General features: G+C 42.4%; 1 protein-coding gene across 10 annotated transcripts; it reads left to right on the top strand.

Moving 5' to 3' along the window:
• Positions 1–7,806, top strand: COQ3 (coenzyme Q3, methyltransferase). Of its 10 annotated transcripts, none has more exons than XM_030267640.4 (7): positions 1–259; positions 1,227–1,320; positions 1,677–1,829; positions 1,989–2,088; positions 3,666–3,908; positions 5,153–5,312; positions 6,728–7,806. In XM_030267640.4, the coding sequence occupies exons 1-7, from the start codon at positions 16–18 to the stop codon at positions 6,952–6,954; spliced, it is 1,221 nt and encodes a 406-aa protein (XP_030123500.4). In that variant the 5' UTR covers positions 1–15; the 3' UTR covers positions 6,955–7,806. The 10 variants fall into 10 exon arrangements, with proteins under 10 accessions (XP_030123500.4, XP_072782819.1, XP_072782820.1 ...); XM_072926718.1 differs by having other exon boundaries at positions 1,197–1,320; XM_072926719.1 differs by having other exon boundaries at positions 89–259; positions 1,223–1,320.
• Positions 7,807–19,034: the final 11,228 nt, after the last annotated feature.

Raw genomic sequence — 19,034 nt, 5'->3', positions numbered from 1 at the left:
TTCCAAGACAAGGGAATGACGGGGCACACATTTATGCAGAGTTGCTCCAGATGCAGCCCTGGCGACAAGTGCCACCGTAGGGACTGGCATCCGCACCGGCCCCAGCGCCGAGCGGAACCTTCCCGGCACCCGCCCGGCGAGGCAGCCGGCACCGCTGGCCGCGGACCGGGGCGGGGCGAGAGCGGCGGCGGTGGCAGCGGCAATGTGGGGCTGCGGGGCGGCCCGAGCGCTCGGCCGCGCCCTGCGGCGCCGGCGGGCGGTGGGCGCGCTGCCGGGGGCTGCGGGCGGTGAGCGGGCGCCGGGCGGGCGCGGGGGAGCGGGCGGGAGGGCCCCGGAGGGCCCCGGCGCGGCCGGCGGCAGGGGCGGCGTGACGGGGCTGCGCTTCGCCGGCTCCCTCACAGCCGGGACCCGCACACCTCCGGCCGGCGGCGGCCCCGGGCGTGTGTGTGGCAGCTGCCGGCCGCGTCCCACGGCACTCCCGGCCCGCTCAGCGCCAGCCCGTCGGAAGGTGTTGTGCCCCTGCCGCCTTCTTTGCAGTCCGGACGTGTCTGGATCCCTCCATCACTCACTGCGGCCTAAAATCGTCTTCAGGGGGTGGTTTACGCTGGGTAAACGGAGGCATTGCTGAGATTCGGGGGCTGTCAGTGACCAGGCAGCAGCTGGGTGTGAGCGAGTGTTCGCCGTGCTAGGGAGAGCCCTGCCTCGGCTAAGCAGGAGAGGAGAACAATTGCAGGGTATTGTCCCTGGCCTGTCTGTGCACTGTCCCTAAGGGTTTTTGCTTAGGTTTCCTTACTGGTTTGTACCATGCAAAAAAAGTGTGCAGCTGTGTATGTCTCATTCCAACACATAATAAACCCAGCACTGCTGAGTGTGTGTGTGCGTGCACAGCTTACGGTCAAGGTAGACATTTTGGGGAAATTCACACTAACTGGAACATTTCAGTTGCATAAAAAGCTCTTTTCCATTCAGTCTCTGAACGTGAAAATTATATACAAATTATTGTACATAATTTGAGGAGTACAGGGGTGGTGAACTAGCATACATTCTTTTATTTAATACCCAACTCTATAAGTACAAATGTGCAAAGATTTGCATGGTTAGTATTCTGCTAGAGCAGCACCCTTACAACTAGGTGTTTTGTCTCTGACTTCTTGTAAAGCTGATGTTTTCCATTTGGATGTCATTTATTTATGCAGATGACCATGCTGATCTGTCTTTTCAGACAGGTCTGAGACATATCCTTCAGGACTACAACAAGAAAAGACAAATGAAATCCAGTAGTACCTTGCCTGCCTCTCTGACTGAAATGAAAAGCAACATGTAAGTATTGTATCTAAAATAACACTGTGTGATGAGGGCTACCCTTTTCTGTAACAATTTAATTTGACTTCATGACTTTGTGACAGTGTCACCTGCAGTCGCTTTTATATCTCACAGGTTTGAATGTTTGATGTGGCCAACTTAAAAATTACAGACATGCAGCCATCTGTTTGGGAAGATATCTTACCCATACAGTATACAATATCTATATGCTACTAAACGAGTGTAACTCAAGTCTCTAAAGAAGGATGAGTTTTACCTCTGCGCATTTTCCTATGCAATATTTGTTTTTCCTATCTTTCAGCTGACATGAAATATTAGTATTGGTTTAATGATGTTCAGCTTTCATTATTTAGGTTCACTGTGAGGAGACCTTTCAGCACTTCACACTCATCAGTAGATTCAAAGGAATTGAAAAAATTCCAGCTCCTTGCACATAAGTGGTGGGATGAAGAAGGAGAATATGCAGCCCTTCATTCTATGAATGATATTAGAGTTCCATTTATTAGGTATGGTTTTGAAGACCGATTTTTTTTTTACATGTACTATTTCTGTATGACTTCAGAAAATACTGTAAAAAAAAAGCCAATTACTGGTACTTAAGATAACTACAGGATCTATTGAAGCACCTTGTGGGTTCGACCTTAATCACATCCCTCTTCTTTTAGAGATACTCTGTTGAGCATGAGTAGTAATTATCATCTGGGAAATCCACTTTCTGGAATCAAGATTCTTGACGTGGGCTGTGGTGGAGGGCTGCTGAGTGAGGTAAGAAACAGTGAGCTCTGTGTTTTCTTGTTAAAAACCATGCAAGGTATTTGAATTATACAAATTACACTGCTTAATTTCTAATCCTCCAAGGAGGACTTTTTGTCTTCTATGATATGTTAGTTACTGAGTAGAATGCAGTGCACTCATATACCAAAAAACCCATAGAGTATTTGGTTAGCATAGTGTGGTGGTTTTACAGAGAATGAGGCAGTTGGTAATGAGTAATTCTAGAATTCTGATATTCTAAATCAGGAAAATAAGATTTCAAGCACTATAAAGTAGAGGAGAGGGGAAGAATGATGAAAAAGTCCTTGGATATTTCTTCCTTTATTTTTCTTTTTTTACTTTACAAGTCTAGGCAGGAAAACTTGGAATCATTACATCCTCATTACCAAAGAAGTAATTTTTGTTATAAACTTGTTCTTACACATTCATTTATTTGAACTGCTTATCTTCAGTGTTTTACATGGGGATGGGGGATTCTCACCTTTGATTTGATCTCATGGGAAATGCATGGAATAACATCAAGCACCAAATCATACCTCTCCTGTGTCAGTTGAGATTGCTGTGGTAAAGGGGCTGATGTTACAGTGGCTTCCAGAGAAGTCTGCACAAACCTGGGACTCAGAAGTTACTGTTTGTGATGGAATGCTGTCCACACAGGCTCTGACAGTGCTGTGTCCCATCAATAGACTAGGGATGGTTTGTGAATTTAGAGTTACAGATCTGGCTGACTTAACTGTGGGAACTTCATCAGCATCTGAAGTGAGGTGTTACAAAGGGACCTCAATCTCTCCCATGTTTTCTTTCTTGTTTTTTTCTTCTCTTTTGAGAAAAATCTTGTAGTCTTGTGAGAGGGGTCTATCCAACAGTGGATAGACAACACAAAACTGGAGTGCTGCATCACCTTCTCAGGCTGAACAACTGGTGAATTTCAGGTTGGAATATCATACATGTGGTCATGTTCTACAGACTGTTTCAGTTTCAGAAGAGGTGATGACTAAGGTGCTAACCTTGGAGTAAGAAGACACTGGAGAAACCTGAGTGACAGCCAAGGCTGATGCTATCCTAGTAAACATCAGTGTTTAGTTCTCAGCGGTGAGAAAGTCCCAGAGATAATCATATATTAAGTAACCATTAAAAAGATATGAGGATTTACCATTACAGGTGGATGTTGAAGAAAGTAATGACAGTAATTAAATACGGCATTGTTTTCCCCCCTTTAATTGCTGTGTTGATTTTCCCCCTTTGTTTGTTCTGTAGCAGAGAGAAGTAGTAGAAGAAATCTTTATTTGGTGTAGCAAAATGAATTGAGAACAAATTATTCTAAAAGACAATTGAGATGTGTGTGTATAGTCCACTATATAATTTCCTAAGAAAATTAACACCACTTTTCCCAAATCTAAGGGTGGTTTTGCTTTAATAAACATTTAAAATAAAACTGCCGGATCATCATTTACTGTTGTTTGTCTTGTGGTGATACTTTCTGCATCTTGTATGTACATTGCAAAGTTTCAGAAACCTTTAAGTAAATTGGTTTTGTGCAGAGAATAAATTACACTCTTTTTTATTAGCCTTTAGGTAGACTGGGAGCTTCAGTTACTGGAATTGATCCTGTGGAGGACAACATTAGAACAGCAGATCAGCACAAGTCATTTGATCCGGTCCTGGCCAAGAGAATACAGTACAAGTCCAGTTCACTGGAGGAGATTGTGGAAGAGTCTATGGAAACCTTTGATGTAATTGTAGCTTCTGAAGTAGTGGAGCATGTGGCTGACCTTGAAACGTTTATCAAGTGTTGCTCTCAGGTGTTAAAGGTAAGAGAGTTTTTGCTTTCATTATTGGGAATATTTATTCTCTTTTATTACTGTGGCTTTTTAAAAGGAATGTGAAAACATATCTGCACACATCTCTCCACTAAGTCAGAAGCATGTTTTAGAACCTTCCATCCTGCCTTCCATCCTTCTCCATGATGCAAATACATCTTCCCAAATTCAGTAACCACAGTTAGGGGAAATTTATTTCCCCAACTCAGCCTCAGAAAAGTATTAAGGCATTACCCAGCATGGCAGGTTTGGGTTGCATCAGGGCCATAAGAAATCTGGGTGCATCTGATTTCACACAGGTGAGATGAAATGTGGCAGTGCTGCTGTTGATGGACAGCTGTGGCTCAGACTGCATGGGAACTCTGTAATGATGTTTCTGACACAAGATTTTATTCCAGCACGAGCATCACATCAGATGAGATCCTGGATTGCTTTTAAAGGTTCCTAGTTGAGCTTTGGAGATAATCAGGCAGTTATCTCTCTTGATAGTAGTTCATTTGCAAAGAAGGATGGTAAGCTCAGCACACAAGTGGGAGCTTTTCTTTGATCTCTTTATCTTTCTGGTCATCAGAAGAAATGTAAATTATTTCAATTGAATGCACTACTAATTTTTAGCCTGCTAGGGACAAAGAAATTATCCCTTATTTCTAACAAACAGTCCTTTAAGGACTTAGAATTTGTTATTGGGCTTTGTTTCTTTGCCCATGTAATTATTAAAACAAGCATTGCATGGCATTCAAATCTCAGAAATTAAGGAAGTATTTCACATTTTACTTTGGTTTTAATTAAAATAGCTGTTTGTGTTTTTATTTTGTTTTTGGTTTTTTTTTTTTTTTGCTTCATTGGGTTTTTGGTTTCTTGGGGGTTTTTTGTTGTGTTTTTTTTTTTTTTTAACAGTATTATATATGCTTTAGTAGCTTTTATTTATCCATTTCCTGGGCATAAAATATTATAAGTGACTTTTCTAGGTGTTCTTTGGGCTAGGGAATAGTTTTTAGGCCACTCAAGACCTGATTATATTGATTCTTTGAAGATTCCTGAGACATACTGTTAGAACATTATATTCTTTCTTGTATTAAAATGTTATAAATATCTATCCTGGTATGAAATTACTTCTTATTTTTGCATTGTGTAGACTTTGACATAGACAAATTATTTGTCTTAATGTGATTAAATTTACAATTTAAAGAAACCCAAAAATTTCTTCTAATTGAACATTTTAATATTTTAATTAGCCTGAAGGTTCTTTATTCATTACGACAATCAATAAAACACAATTGTCCTATGTCCTGGGAATTGTGGTTGCAGAAAAAATAATGGGGATTGTACCAGAAGGAACACATGAATGGGAGAAATTTGTTCCCCCTGAAGAGCTGGAGCGCCTTCTGGAATCAAGTAAGTTTCAGGCCAGATGGTGGGAATGGAGAGAGATATCCAAATGGATCCTGTAGAAATGACAAAGGGAAAAGTTAGGTGGGGTGAGTGCTAGCCACAATACACAGCTTTTTCTGTTTGAGTTAACAGTCATATATTAAGAGTATAATTCCTGGTTTAAAGACACTGCTGCTCACTGGATTTTGCATAAAATAAATTAAATGGAATCCTAAGAGTGCAGTGATTACTTGAACAAAATCACTGTTGCAGCTGCCCTCTGTTTAAAGCCTAAATAAAAAATCCCAGTGTTTTCCATTGTGTTCTGGTGACAGAATGTATGCTCTGAAGTGGTTCATAAGCTCTAGGCCAGGTTTGAGGAAATAACTGTGTTGGCACTCTGGGGCTGCACTGCTGCCACTGCATTGTTTGTCACATTTCCTTTGGGAAGAGGCGTTTTTATTTTTGGTTTGCTGCTCCATGTTCTCTATTCATATTGTGTTAAAAGATTTCTTCCAAAATGTGAAGATGAAACCTACCACAAATTCATTAGTCAGTTCTTGAGAAACTCTGTGACACTGATTTTAATTATTTCTAATTAAATTACCCTGGTCTGATTACTTTTAAAATAGACAAAGCACTGAGCTGGGAAGACTTCTGCCCATTGCCCTCCTTCACCACAGATGTTTTAAAACCTCTCACCAAATATTTCACTTTGCTCTAGTTCACTACAAGGAAGCTGAAGTATGAGTGGAGCTATTCTCTTGGCAAGGTCTTTTCCTGGCACTTTGCAGTTATGCCATAAGGAATATGACCAATACTGGTTCACATACTGGTGGTTCTTTCAGTTCTTCCTTTGAAAGGAGAAGCAGGTGCAGTGGAGTGATTTGTTTTGATAGGGTGTTTATTTTTGGCCTTCCATCCTGTATCCTGCTGGGATACAGCAGATCCGTGCAGTGAACTGAGTGCTGCTCAGCCAGGAGCGATAAATCACTCTTTCTTTGCACCGAGTCCTTGATGACATTCATGTACCTTTTTCTTACATTCTTCCATTCCTAAAGGGAATCTGAAGAATCCTTGCAAAGGGTGCTCAGATTTTGTTTCTGGAGTATGTGATGTCAACCTGAAGCATGTCTCCACCTCCAGAAAACATTACCAGTCAGCCAGATGAGGAGATGTGAGGCTGGGGTTTTCAGCAGAACCCTGTAGCTGCTGGTGGTGCGTGGCCTGGCACAGAGCTGTTGCAGCCACTGCCAGGAGCAGGACCTGCTGTCACCAGTGATGCCAGTGGCACTACATAGGGGTGTCTGACAAAGGCCAGCTTCCTCCCCAGCCCAGAGGAAGAAACATGTTTCAGACTTGCTGTTTGAAAGAGCTTGATGTTGCAGTGACTTACAATATTTAAGAACATTGCTTTATATGGCTTCTTTCTTTCCTAGATGGCTTTTCAGTCAAGAGTGTGAATGGGATGTTGTATAATCCGCTCTCGGGCTCCTGGAGCTGGATGGAGAGCACGAGCTTGAACTACGCAGTGCACGCAGTCAAGTCTGGGGCTCCGGCACAGGCACACGCCACAGACACCCTGCCAGAGACAGACGTTCAACAGCGCTTGGCCACGGCTGGCACAGCTGGCACAGCTGGCACTGTCCCAGACGGCACTGTCTGATGTGTGTGCTGATAGACTGTCACCAGAACAGAAAATGAGCTTTTACTCAGATGGACACAATAAAACCTTTGCCAACAACAAGCTTCCTGTTTGCATCAATAATACACGTGCTATTTTTGGCCAAATACTTAGGGCGGTCTCAAAAAAATCAAGTGCCCACTATCTCAGGAATCTTTTAAGATTGAAATGAGCAAAGCTTTTAAAGAATAAGTATTTTCATGAGAAAGTAGTTTGAAATTGTTGGACAGGGAAATGCAAATTATTCTGTTGGTAGCTTGGAGGGAGCTATTATCTGGTAGTGTTTTCAGTCCTGGTGGGACTCGGATCCCCACAGAATAATGGCTTAGATGTAGAGTGAGTTAAAAGCCACAATGCTGTACAATAAATTAAATGCCTTAAGTATTTAAGATACTCAGCTCTGTAAAAATATATGAAACACTTAAGATCTACAAAGACTTTTTTCTGTAATACATCTTTCTCCCTGAGCAGGGGAAACAAAATAGCAAAGCTTTACTGTTGAATCCTGCTGTTTCTGCTGTTTCTGTAACTGTGAGATGGAAGAAGAGTCTCTGAGACCAGAGACTCTTTGATTCAGCTGTTAAAGCCCTTTCACCATAAAGATACTTGTATCTGTGTCTATTTTTCGACTTTCTCCCTCTGCCCAAATAAAGAGAAACTGTAGGTAAAATTTTACTAAGGAACCAGAGATCCATGATAGAAGAATGACAGATTAGCAGTCTGTCCTGTAACTGAGGTGCCATACCTATTTATTAGCAATGTTCTAGAGCCTGGGTTAGGAAAAGTCATTTACAATGAAACAGAATTTTCTAAATAAAGTATCATGTGTGTCTATGACTGCATCTCCTTCCTTTCTCCTTTTTCTTTCAGCTTGTACACAGCTGGAAAGGTGTCTTGTTTTTGTTTGCAGGGATGAAAATGAAACTTTTTTTCCCCCTTCTTATTTTTCTCCCTGTTTTAGTTGCTTGTGCATTTCTCCTACTGTAGAGGTATGGTGGGCTAAATTAGTTTTTTACACATTTGCATTCTTCCTGCTTTGCTGTATCTGCATTTTGCCTTCAGATCCAAGTTTCCTGATTGATTTGATGATGCCTAGAAGAATATAGTTAATTTTTAATGGAAATAATAGTTATTCATAGCTAATAAATATGAAGAAGTATCTGGTGTAATTGCTTCCATGACAGTAAGTTCTGCTTCATAATATTTCTGTGGAATATAGCTTGGCTTTGAGAAGATTCCTGTTCATGTTAAGAGTTTAGTGGTGGAGAAGCCACTACACCAGTAAAGAAGTTATTCCAAAGGTTCATCAGTTGAGGCAGTTTAACCTTGGAACCTCACCAGTGATGTCCTAACATCCTCATTTTTACACTTAAGTACCTCTATCAGCTCCAGTTTTGAGTTGTTACCCCTTAATTTTCTTTTAGATTAAGTGGTCTGAGATTATCTCTACAGCTATTACCACTACATGTGAGTTTCTGAGTTCACATAAAGTTCTGTGGTAAACATTTCTGGAGCATGGCAGTGGAACTGCCTGCAACAATTCATTAATGGTTTTACTAATACTGTCCACAGGAGGAATACATCATTCCCTGTCTGCCTTTCTTCTGCAAAGGAGTCTCTGCTCCATTGGTCATGCATGCAGTGTGGTGCACAGCATTCAGGAGAGGAGTAATGCTGGAAGAAAATGTGGAGTTAAAAGAGATAACCAGCAGTCTTTGCTCCTGTGTTCAGGTGTGTGTGAAGCCATGTGGCTCAAGTGAGTTTCCCTAACCAAATTACCAACATCAATCTTAAGTTACTACAACTGTATGACTTACAAATTTTGCCAGCAGCTCTGAAAAGCACTGAGACCTGGACAGATTCCTGAGGTAGCTGACAAGAAACATCCCCCAAGAGGTGGGCCCCCCTCCACTGATTTGTTTTGAGACTTGTCAAGTGAAATAAAAAATAATGTTATAAAACTGACATAGCTGATTATTTTATTTAGGAGCCCGAAGTCCAGATGTTTGTGTGATTAGCTTTTAAACTTTCTCATCCTTTCCGTTTTTCCTCACTTCATAGATTCACAGGATGTTCTGAGTTTAGAGAGACACACACGGATTAAGTCAACTCTAAAGTGAATTACTTGTTACAAAACCTTGTAGTTTTTCATTAAACTGTGAACTACCAAGGGTGTCTTGTTTTGCTTCTTTCGCTGTTATTTCTATTGCACATAGGACAAAAAACCTGGGTTCTCTGTCCAAGCTCACAAGAGGGATCCTATACCTAATGAACAATGGCTGGCATTTAAACCACAAGCACATGGACCTGGTTATCCATGGATACCTCTGGTTTTGACAAAAACCTTACCACAAGCATCTAATCTTCTGCTCCTACATGTGTGTTGGAGCCCTCTCAATCCAGGAGAGTTTTGAGAGCAGTGTGGACAAATGAGTTGGGACTGCTTGAACAACAACTTGTACCTTTTAGTATGTCTCCATCTGTCCTGATATGCTCCATCACCTGTCCTTACCCCTCACTTTTCTTCTCTTGGGGATTATCCAAACTACTCTGGCTATATTTCATCCCTCTGTTTAAAACAACCTTGTTTTAATGCAGGAATGATAGAATGTGGTAGAAATAATTTTAATAAGATAACAAATAGTACAAAAATATCCTACATTTGTGAACTGATTTTGGTGTTTTATATCCATACCTTTTTCATAAATGTGCAACTGGCACAGAGTACTCTAGTTCAGTACTGTGTCGTGAATATGTACAATGCACTTGTGCTCCAGAAAGCTTTTTCTTAAAATCTGTGCCTAGAAAACCAGTGATGTTTTCACACTTCTCTTAGCCCAGCTCCTGCAGAAATTTCATAGATGTTATTGAAATTGACAGAATTTAAATAAAATAAGTTTACAAATGTTTTGTCTTTCATTTTGCAACTTGTTCATGTTTATGGACCCATGGCTTCAATGCTACAGTGGTGGTAGGAGGTGAAAAAAGCAATGTTATTGCAGCAAGCATGTACCCAGGACTAGGGGTGAGGCAAGAGGTGATTCTTGCCTTGGGATAGGGAAAATACTGTATTTGGTACTTGGTCTTTTTCAGTCTCTCTGTTTATTTCTAGTTGTATACCCTTGACTCTCAGGTTACCAGCCATTTATTCCTGCAACAAAACAAATCAGAGTAAGAAGCTGATTAAAAAAAAAAATTTAAAAAAAAAAAAATCCAGCAGAGCAAACAATGGTGTCCTGGGTGGTCTTGGCTATTCAGCTGTGGTTTGCCTTCTTGTGTTGTTTCATCTCTCCCACATTGCTCCATATGATCCCAGTCCCAGCTCTTTGCTCAGGCAGATTCTTGTCTGAGGTGTAAATATGGGGTTTTTTGCTTTCTTTCCTATTTTTACTGTGTTGCCCTGGGATGCTGCTGGTGGTTGTGCTGTTGAGGGAGCTGAATTTTCCCGCTGTGGAGGACTAGAGCAATTTGGGAGGTAAGCACTGGGAGTAAATGGACAGGGAGAAGATGGGACAGAACAGCCCCTTGAGGAGCAGTAGGCTTTTAGGTTGGCTCAGCCTGTCTTGTGGAACAGCACATTCAGATAATAATTGAAACATTAATTGTACTCAAGCCCAACTGGAGTAGTATGAGAGCCTCAGAGGAGATCTGCATTTAATCTCCTTTTTAAATACAACTTGAAGTTTCCATAGCTCCCATTATGCTATCTTATTGCCTATTGTTCCTTTGTGGTCCAGTGACATTTCATGGCCATTTTTGCAGGGCTTTACAATTTCTTTCCTCTACATTTCCACTAACACCCTGTGTCAGGCTTCTTGGGGATGGAAAAGAAGAGAGAGAAAGGAGTGGGAAGGGAATTGTGCAGTAGCTGTGATAAGAATAAGAATAATGAATATCTTGTTGGAAGTTTTTCTGTAAATGGCTTCTGAAGTTTTTCACTATGTTGAAATCTCAGCTTTAATTAAAAAGAAAGGCAACTAACAATTAAACTTATTTTCCATACTCTTTTAATAAATGCTTGAAAGGAATAATCCCATGCAGTCTAGAAGTTCAGAAATCAGAAGATTCAGCGTCTTAATTAGCCAGATGAAGCAGACTGGAGGAGAAAAACTGAGACAGAACATTAATTACTCTGTGAATGCTGATACTGTATTTGCTGATAGGGGTTTGAGAGGGGCCCAGGAGTACCTGGAATGGGGGAGAGCATTGAAAAGCCAGAAATAGAAGCAGTATGAGCAATGCCTGGAAGAGTAAGTATGATTCTGATGGAGAGGAGAAATGTGAAGTAGAGGTATAGAGCTCAGTCTGGTTCTAGTGTACCTTTGAAGAGGAACTACTGATGGTTGGGAGAGTGGCTCTGTGTTGCACTGAAGCATAAAAGTTCAGGAGTTCACAGCCTTCCACTTGCTTTTGCACATTAACCTCCGGTAATGTAATTACCGGGTAATAATTGACTCCATAATTGCAGAAGGCTGATCGATTGCTTTATTATATCATCTTATACTATATTATACTATACTTATTAAGAAACTCAGTGACCCTTACAGCCAGTCTGAAACAGCTTTGACCTAATTGGTCAATCAATCCAAACACCATCCAGTGTCCAATTAAGAAATCACCCTTTGGTAAACAAATTTCCATGACACATTCCACATGTGCATAACAGCAGGTGCAACAAGTGGAGACAAGAATTGTTTCTCATTCTTTTCTCTCATCTTCTCACAGCATTCCCTGGGAAAGTCTGTGCCTGCTCTCTGTGTCCAGAGAGCTGCTGCCGCAGTTATATACTTTGATGTCTATTTTATTGTGCTTGTACTCCCCCATGGAGTCACTCCAGCAATATGATCAGTATTCACTTGTTCTAAGAAGATATAATATTTTTTTCTTCCTAAAAGGATTGTGAAGACCATTAATATTCCATTAATAAATCTGAAATCTCTGTTGCGTTCTCATGAGGTATGTTAACCCCCTCAAAAAAAACCAAACACAAAAAACCAACAAACCAAACAAGAAAACAAAACAAAACAAAAAAACCCCCAAAAAAACCCAAAAAACAAACAAACAAACAAAAAACCCCGCACAAAACCCCAAAAAACTATCCCAAAATAACTTGGAAATTGAATTGCTAACATTGCCTTGTATTGTAGTTGTATTATAAAAACTTAAAATAATAGATAGAGAAAATAATATGGTGTTTATTTTCCTGAGTTAGAATATGCACATATAACCTGCAGACATAAAATAATTAAAGTAAACAAAACATACAATAAAGGATACCTCAGCAGGGTGTATCCTACTCAAATGTAAATTAGCAGATCTACCTTGAATGCCCTGTGATGAAGCATAGCCCCAGCACTGACACACGGGCAGCTCAGCACCCTGCCTTCCTTGATCCACCTCCAAGTTATGCTTTACAGAACTGATGGGACCTGGCTACCCCTGGGGACCCCATTGGGGTGCTCCCTGCCTTGGTACCCAGCTGTTACTGAGAAGGTCCTGACTGAATGGGCATGTCCTCAGCCACCACTGCAGGAGCACTGAGCACTGAGCACTGTGTCTCTCCCACACTCAGAGATGTTAAAAACCAGTAAACTTCTGTGTTGTTCTTGCTAAACAAAGCACTACCAGATTGCCTTTCGATGTCAAAGAGAGGTATGTGTTCATTATCCTCCTCTCAGCTTTCCCAATCCCAACAGCAAGACCATCTAACCTCTCAAGAGCACAAAGCTTTGGAATACTGATGTGGTTCTCTGACCATGGACTTGTCCAAAGGTCTCTGTTCTGCAGCCAGGAAAAACAACTCCTTGATTTTAGAATCACCAGAAAAGCATTTCTCAGTACACCATAGTAAGAAAAGTCCTGCCAAAGCTGCCAACCAAAGGTGTCTGCTAAAAAGAAGTATGTATGTGGAGGACGGGGTTTGGGTCACATTGCTATGGCTGAAGATGAAGTGCTCTGGAGAAACCTTATTTTTGCCTTCTCCAGAAGAAGCGTAAGGCCCCAGATGAAGACATGGAAGTTTCTGAAGGTGTTGTCAGATGAGATGATGTTCCTTGAAAGGATAATAAGGGAGGAAGCTACACAGGCTGAAAAACTTAGTGTCAGGTAATGAAAGAAACTTTACCTGGCCTGTCTAGGCAGGACAGAATTCCCATGTGGGTTCTACAGCATCTCTCCCTTATTGAATCTTGCCTGTGGGTAAGGAAAAAGCTTCTGTCTAAAGGATTACTTGACAAGCATTTTTGTCCAGAACCAAATTTATAATAAGCCAAAATCCTCCTGCCTTCTACAGTGATCAACAGTTCACCTTCTTGGAGGATGCAGACTGCAGGCCATTGGCTCTGCCACTGTCTCTCCCATCTGTCTTTATTTCCAGAGCTCTTGGGAAATGAAAGCACAGCCTTGGCCTCAGGAATATGGCCTCTGGATGGGTCTCTCCTTCTCCCTGTTCCTATCCCTTCTCATTCCCCTCCCACTGCTTTCAGCTGACAGTTTATTTGCAGACAAATGTGTCATGCTGGAATGATCTCCTCTTCCCATTTTGTGGCCCGATTGCTCTGGATTGACAGGGTTTTTTTTCCTAATGGTACACTGCTCCATTTTGCAGTGTCTGTAGCATCCAGTGCTTTTTCCTCTCTTACCACCTTAGGCTACTTTGGAACAAATCTAAGGCAGATTAATTGAAGCAACTCATTTTCCCTGAAAACCTGAAGAACATATAGATCTCTTGGAAAAAGTAAATATGATAATGAAAGGAAATCTGTGTAAGAAAATCTGCAAAAAACTTCATACATCTCTATTAGTAGTCAAATATGAACTGAGATGCCAACCAGGTCATGGCAGTAGGTAGTGCATATCTTACTTCTTCTGAGCATGCTGTAGATCAGAGAGCACTTATAAATGATCCACTGCACCAGGCTATGGCAAGCAATCAGTAGCAGGTTCCCAAAACTATTCTTCTATTGAGAAAGTTTTATATGAAAGACCTGACTATAAATCATGTAACTGCCCCCATGACATTGTCCAAAAAGCTTGTAAAATGGAGTACAATAATAAAAATTAAATAAATAAATAAATAAAAAATAAATAAAACTAAAAACAACTAAAGAATTTTGAGACTGTAGGTCTGACAGCTGAGTAGCAGTCAGCTATGTTATGGAGAAATTCAGTTGGGGAGGCTAATTATAGATAAATCAATTAACAAGAATTTATTAAGCAAGCGGTATTAAGCAGAAGAACAGCGCTGGGCGGCCGGGGAGTCTTTGCTCTGCCACGGCACACCTTCCCCCTTTGACCTTTTTGTTTTTATAGTCCCCTTTTTTTTCTGGTTGATGTATTTTCTCTCAATGCACTCTGCGCCGGTGCAATTGGTTGCTAGGGGGGGTCTTTTTCTTTCTGCCCTTAGTGGCCATAGGAATGAAGGCTCCTCATCTTCCTTGCAGATTGTCCTTGGCCTAAAAGTTAACTTGTATATAATTAGTTACACAGTCTTCTATGCTAGTTGCATTCCCTACTCAGTTCAAATTCTTATCTCCTTTAACGCTCATTTTTATGAACAAAGACCTTTTTATTTATTACAAGCTATACTCAGCTACCAGCCTGAGTACTTCCACCTACAGAAAGCAGGAGGTTTCATGCAAAGCCTGTTTTTTTTTTTTCCCTGAGAAAGAAAGGAACTTGAGTTACATCATTCAGGGCAGTCTCAGGATATGTGTTGCCTTAGAAAGTGCCTTTGTTTACCAGCAAGTGCAAAGTAAACTCTGAAGAACTGCTGGAATTGCACTTAATGTGGACTTATATACACTTCCATATAGCACTGAAGTAGTTAAGATGTTCTGCATTTTCTATGCATTTGTACCTTTATATGTCATTAAAGTATAATTAATTCCTTTTCTAAATCCAAACTGAAACTCAGCATTACTGTTTTGCATCCATACCTTGGCTATTCTTATCTGAATAATTAAAAAGACATGTTTATGAAACCCAAGCTGCCCTGAGAGATCATTAATATTACAACAAAACCAATCCTGGCAGCAGTCAGGGATTGTTTCAGAAGGATCCTGGAAGCCTGCTGGAGATGAAAAACCTTTTTTTCACCCTCTCATAAACTCAAACCTCACCGCAAAACCCATTAAATGATGTCATCTGCAGTGAAGGGCTCAGTGAGTCTGGGCTACTTCAAAGAGAAAGCAAGCACTTCCACACCACCGGATGATGACCCCAGCAGCACTCAAAGTGAGAGCCCAGCCTGAGCTGGGGACAGCCAGTCCCTGAGCAAGGGCACAGCCAGGTGCTTTTGCTTCAGGCAGAACAACCTGTAAAACCAACCCACACTGATTCATGGAGCTGTTCAAAGCTCCATGCTGCCCAACCCTTGAGCACTTGGAAAAGAGAGAGGCAGCAAGTAGGAGCCACGGATGACACCAGTGGGGGAAGTAAGTGAAAAATGGGTGGTGCTATTTCTTAAAGCCCCAGGGGGGATCTGGGGAGTGAAACTTTGCTGTTCAAACCCAGCTGGCAGCAGTACATGTAAGTAAAACCTGTGGTAAGCATGAGCTCAGAACATGAGTTCTGATTTTTAAAAAGCTGACTTAGTTCTGAGCTAAACCACAGATGGGACAGCTTGTGCACTGGCACTTCACAGTCTCATCACAACCACTGGGTTCAGACTGTGGTGTCCACCCGATGCCACCTTTGTGGGCAGCCTGCCATGGTAACCTCAGGCTTTTTTAAAGATGTGCAACTCAAGGACATTACAGGGAAAAAAAAGGTAATGAAGATCAAGAGTCTTTATGCCAATGTAGAGAATCTAGTAACATTCTAAGTGCTTTCCTGCTCCCAAATAAAATTGCAGGCTTCAGAAGAAAAATCTGGCTTGCTATATAACAAGCTCAGATTTACATTAACTAGAAAAATTTACTTATTTTATTCTGTTGCTCATTCTTCCTTTAGGCAGCTGCACTAGAACAGTTTACAGATAGAAGTTGTATTAGGTATTTTGCTCTGTGTGATGTATCTGAGGGATAACTGTTCCAGTCTGTGCTGCAGTCAGTGTGTGTTTGCAGCCAGACAGACTTTGAGTGCATCCCTCTTAGCTCCTATTTTCCCCACTCAAAAAAGTGAACAGTGGTAATTAAGATAACATGCTAAATTAGCTGGATTTCCACTCTCCAACAGCGAGACAGCGAGGCAGCTGCCAGTGCAGTGGGCATCACTTGTGAGCTTCTTTGAGGCAAATTTGAAAAAAACAGACCATATCTCAGGAACCACCCAGACTGTGGCACCTGCGATGCTCAGGAGCAGAAAACAATACTCGGGTTTGTGGGCATTGCTACCAGCTAATAATCCTATCTAATACGAGTCACTGGCAACTGGCAACAGTGCCTGAAGGAATGGACATGGCATTCTTCCACAGCCAGGGAAAAGGCAGGCTAAGAACATACTTTTTGCTGTTTTGCCTGCCAATAAGCTTGACTACCAGACTGCCAGGCCAAATGGATTCAATATCTGCTGGCAGAAATCGTTGCAACCTGAAGGAAGAAAGGCTGGCAGAGCACCACTAGTGAGACAACCAAGTTGTCTGGGAAAGGTATGAGGGTACTTGTGTTCTACCCAAGCTCTTTATTTGCTGCTAAACTCTGGCAAACAAGATGTGACATTGGGACCTGCACCTTTTAAATGGCCAGGTCTGGTCAGCACCATGCAGGTCATAATCAACCTCTAAAAATCCTGTTTGTGAGCAGGACAGCCAGGCTGCTGGGGTTTCCATGCAGATATGCATCCAACATACCATGAGGCACATGTGCTCTGCTGCTGAGGCTTCCACACTGTTCTAGGAGGCATCGTTGTGCTCTGGACCCTTACAGCTTCCAGGCAACACTGCAGCCAAAATGGGATTAACACAGCATAAATCCTTCCCCAAAAGAAGGGTAGTAGTGACCTTACTGAGAAAGTGCTAAACACCTGACTGAAATCCTGCTCTAAGAATCCTGGGGCAACTAGGCATAAGCTGGACTACCAAAACACAGCATCGATCTTCAGAGCACAAACTGCAGTAATGCATCCAGGTTTGCATAACTTTTCTGGGTCTGCACCAGGATCTTCCCTCTCTACTGTCCCCCACAGGTCTCATTTGTCTGTCCATTGATAAAAACACAGATTTTAGGATAACTCATTTGCCTCTGAAAGTCAAGCAGTGGCAGCAGCTGGGATGTGGATGCCCAGGACCTCTCCCTGCCCTCACAGAAACTTATATCCCAGCTGTAACTGGATCCCTCTTATCAGTAACACAGCAAGCAATTCTCATGCAGGAACAAAAGCTGAGACCAGCTACCAGGCTGTGATAGTCCAGATTTATTAGGCTGTCTGCCATTTGAAACAAATCTTTGGTCTGAGATTTGCAGGTGCTGTAGCAGAGAAAAAGCACTTTTCTTCTTTGTCTCTTCATTGCCCTGTCGTAAGAATTTAACAAAACCGTATGCTGCAAATGATCAGATGTGTCATGAAAAGGCTGCTGCTCTCACTTGCCACTCTTGTTTCATTACCTGTGCATCACCTGTCATGTGGGATGGCCCAAAAGCTGTGCAGAAGCTGCTCAGCTGGCACCTTGCTAAGGATGAGTGCAAAGATGTGCAACACATTTTGGAGGGCACAACCTGTATGTGGAATGAGATTTACTGGGACCTCTCTGATCCCATTGACTCCTGAGAGTGGAGTATCAGCACAGTATTGAACACGTACTTGCACAGCACCCTCTGGCTATTGAATATGTGTAAACAACAAGCTCAAAGTGAGGAGCAAAACAAAATGCTGCAAGGAGCTACTGCAGGAAAGTTGCAGAGCACAGCAGCCTTCCCTAGTGAGTGCAGACAGTTCATAGAATCACAGAATCATAGACTGTCCTGAGATAGAAAGGACCACAATGGTCACAGAAGAACAGCTCCTTGCTTTGCACAGGACAACTTCAAGAATCACGCTTGAGAACTTCTTGGACTCTGCTAGGCTTGGTGCTATGACCACTTCCCTGGGGAGCCTATTCCAGTGTCCAAACACCCTCTGGGTGAAGAACATCCAACCTAAACTTCTCCTGACAGCTTCAAGTTGCTCTCATTGACATTGCACAGAAAAATTAAACACACAACTGGCCACTGCTGGCACTAGGAGAAGTCACTACATGGATGTGAACTTCATGAGTTTGCTCAGAAACCTCCTCTTCCTCATTCGCCTCCTTCATCCCACCTGTCCATTATCCTGACATAAAGCATCTACAAAGTCCTGGTCACAGACTTTGTCCATCCCTCCTGGACACTGAAAGTTGGCCCATTTGTGTGGAGGATAAGCTAATTTCTCTTGCCCAATGGCATAATAAAATATCCAACATTTTGGAGCAGCTATGTGCACATCACAGCATTTGATAAAGGGCTATTTAGGCAGTGGTACTACCTAAAAAAACAAAGGGTGCTGTTTTGGGTTGGGTGTGATATGCAGAGCTGAGGATATTTGGCAGAATGCAGGTGAAGAGCTGCTCATGCCAGCACAGGATACCCAAAGATCCTACTACAGCAGGGAGGCTGGAGGACAGAAAATGCTGGGACCCTCAATGCCAGTAAAATCTGATGACATTGTGAGACAAGGGATTTGCTTTGAAGCCATTTTGCTTGCCTTTCTGCTTTTCTGAGGTGACTGAGGTTTTCCTCAGTCACCTCATCGAGCACCAGAGTAATAAGAAAAAAAATCGCAACGGCGTTTGCGGACACAGTGTGCCGATGCTCAGCTGCGGCCAGGCTCCCGGGGCGGATGCGTGGCGGGGGGAAGGTGGGGTGGCTTTTTTTGTCCCAAATACCGGGTGAATGCGAGGTTTTTGTTCCTCCAGGAGCAGCACGGCGATGCTCGGGCCGCGGGCATTCTAACGGGGCAGGCTCACACGCAACCCCCCGAGCGTGGAACCAAGTCTCCCCGCCCTCAATTCTGGACAGCGGCTGCCGGGCCCGGGGGACTCCGCAAGGGCAGGGCAGGACACACCCGGCCCGGTCCAACCCATCCCCTCCTTCTCCTTCTCCTCC

The sequence above is a fragment of the Taeniopygia guttata genome, chromosome 3 (genome assembly GCF_048771995.1).
Source record: "Taeniopygia guttata chromosome 3, bTaeGut7.mat, whole genome shotgun sequence".
Lineage (NCBI taxonomy): Eukaryota > Metazoa > Chordata > Aves > Passeriformes > Estrildidae > Taeniopygia > Taeniopygia guttata.
The sequence above is the reverse complement of the archived record's forward strand: the minus strand, read 5'-3'. Positions and strand labels throughout refer to the sequence as shown.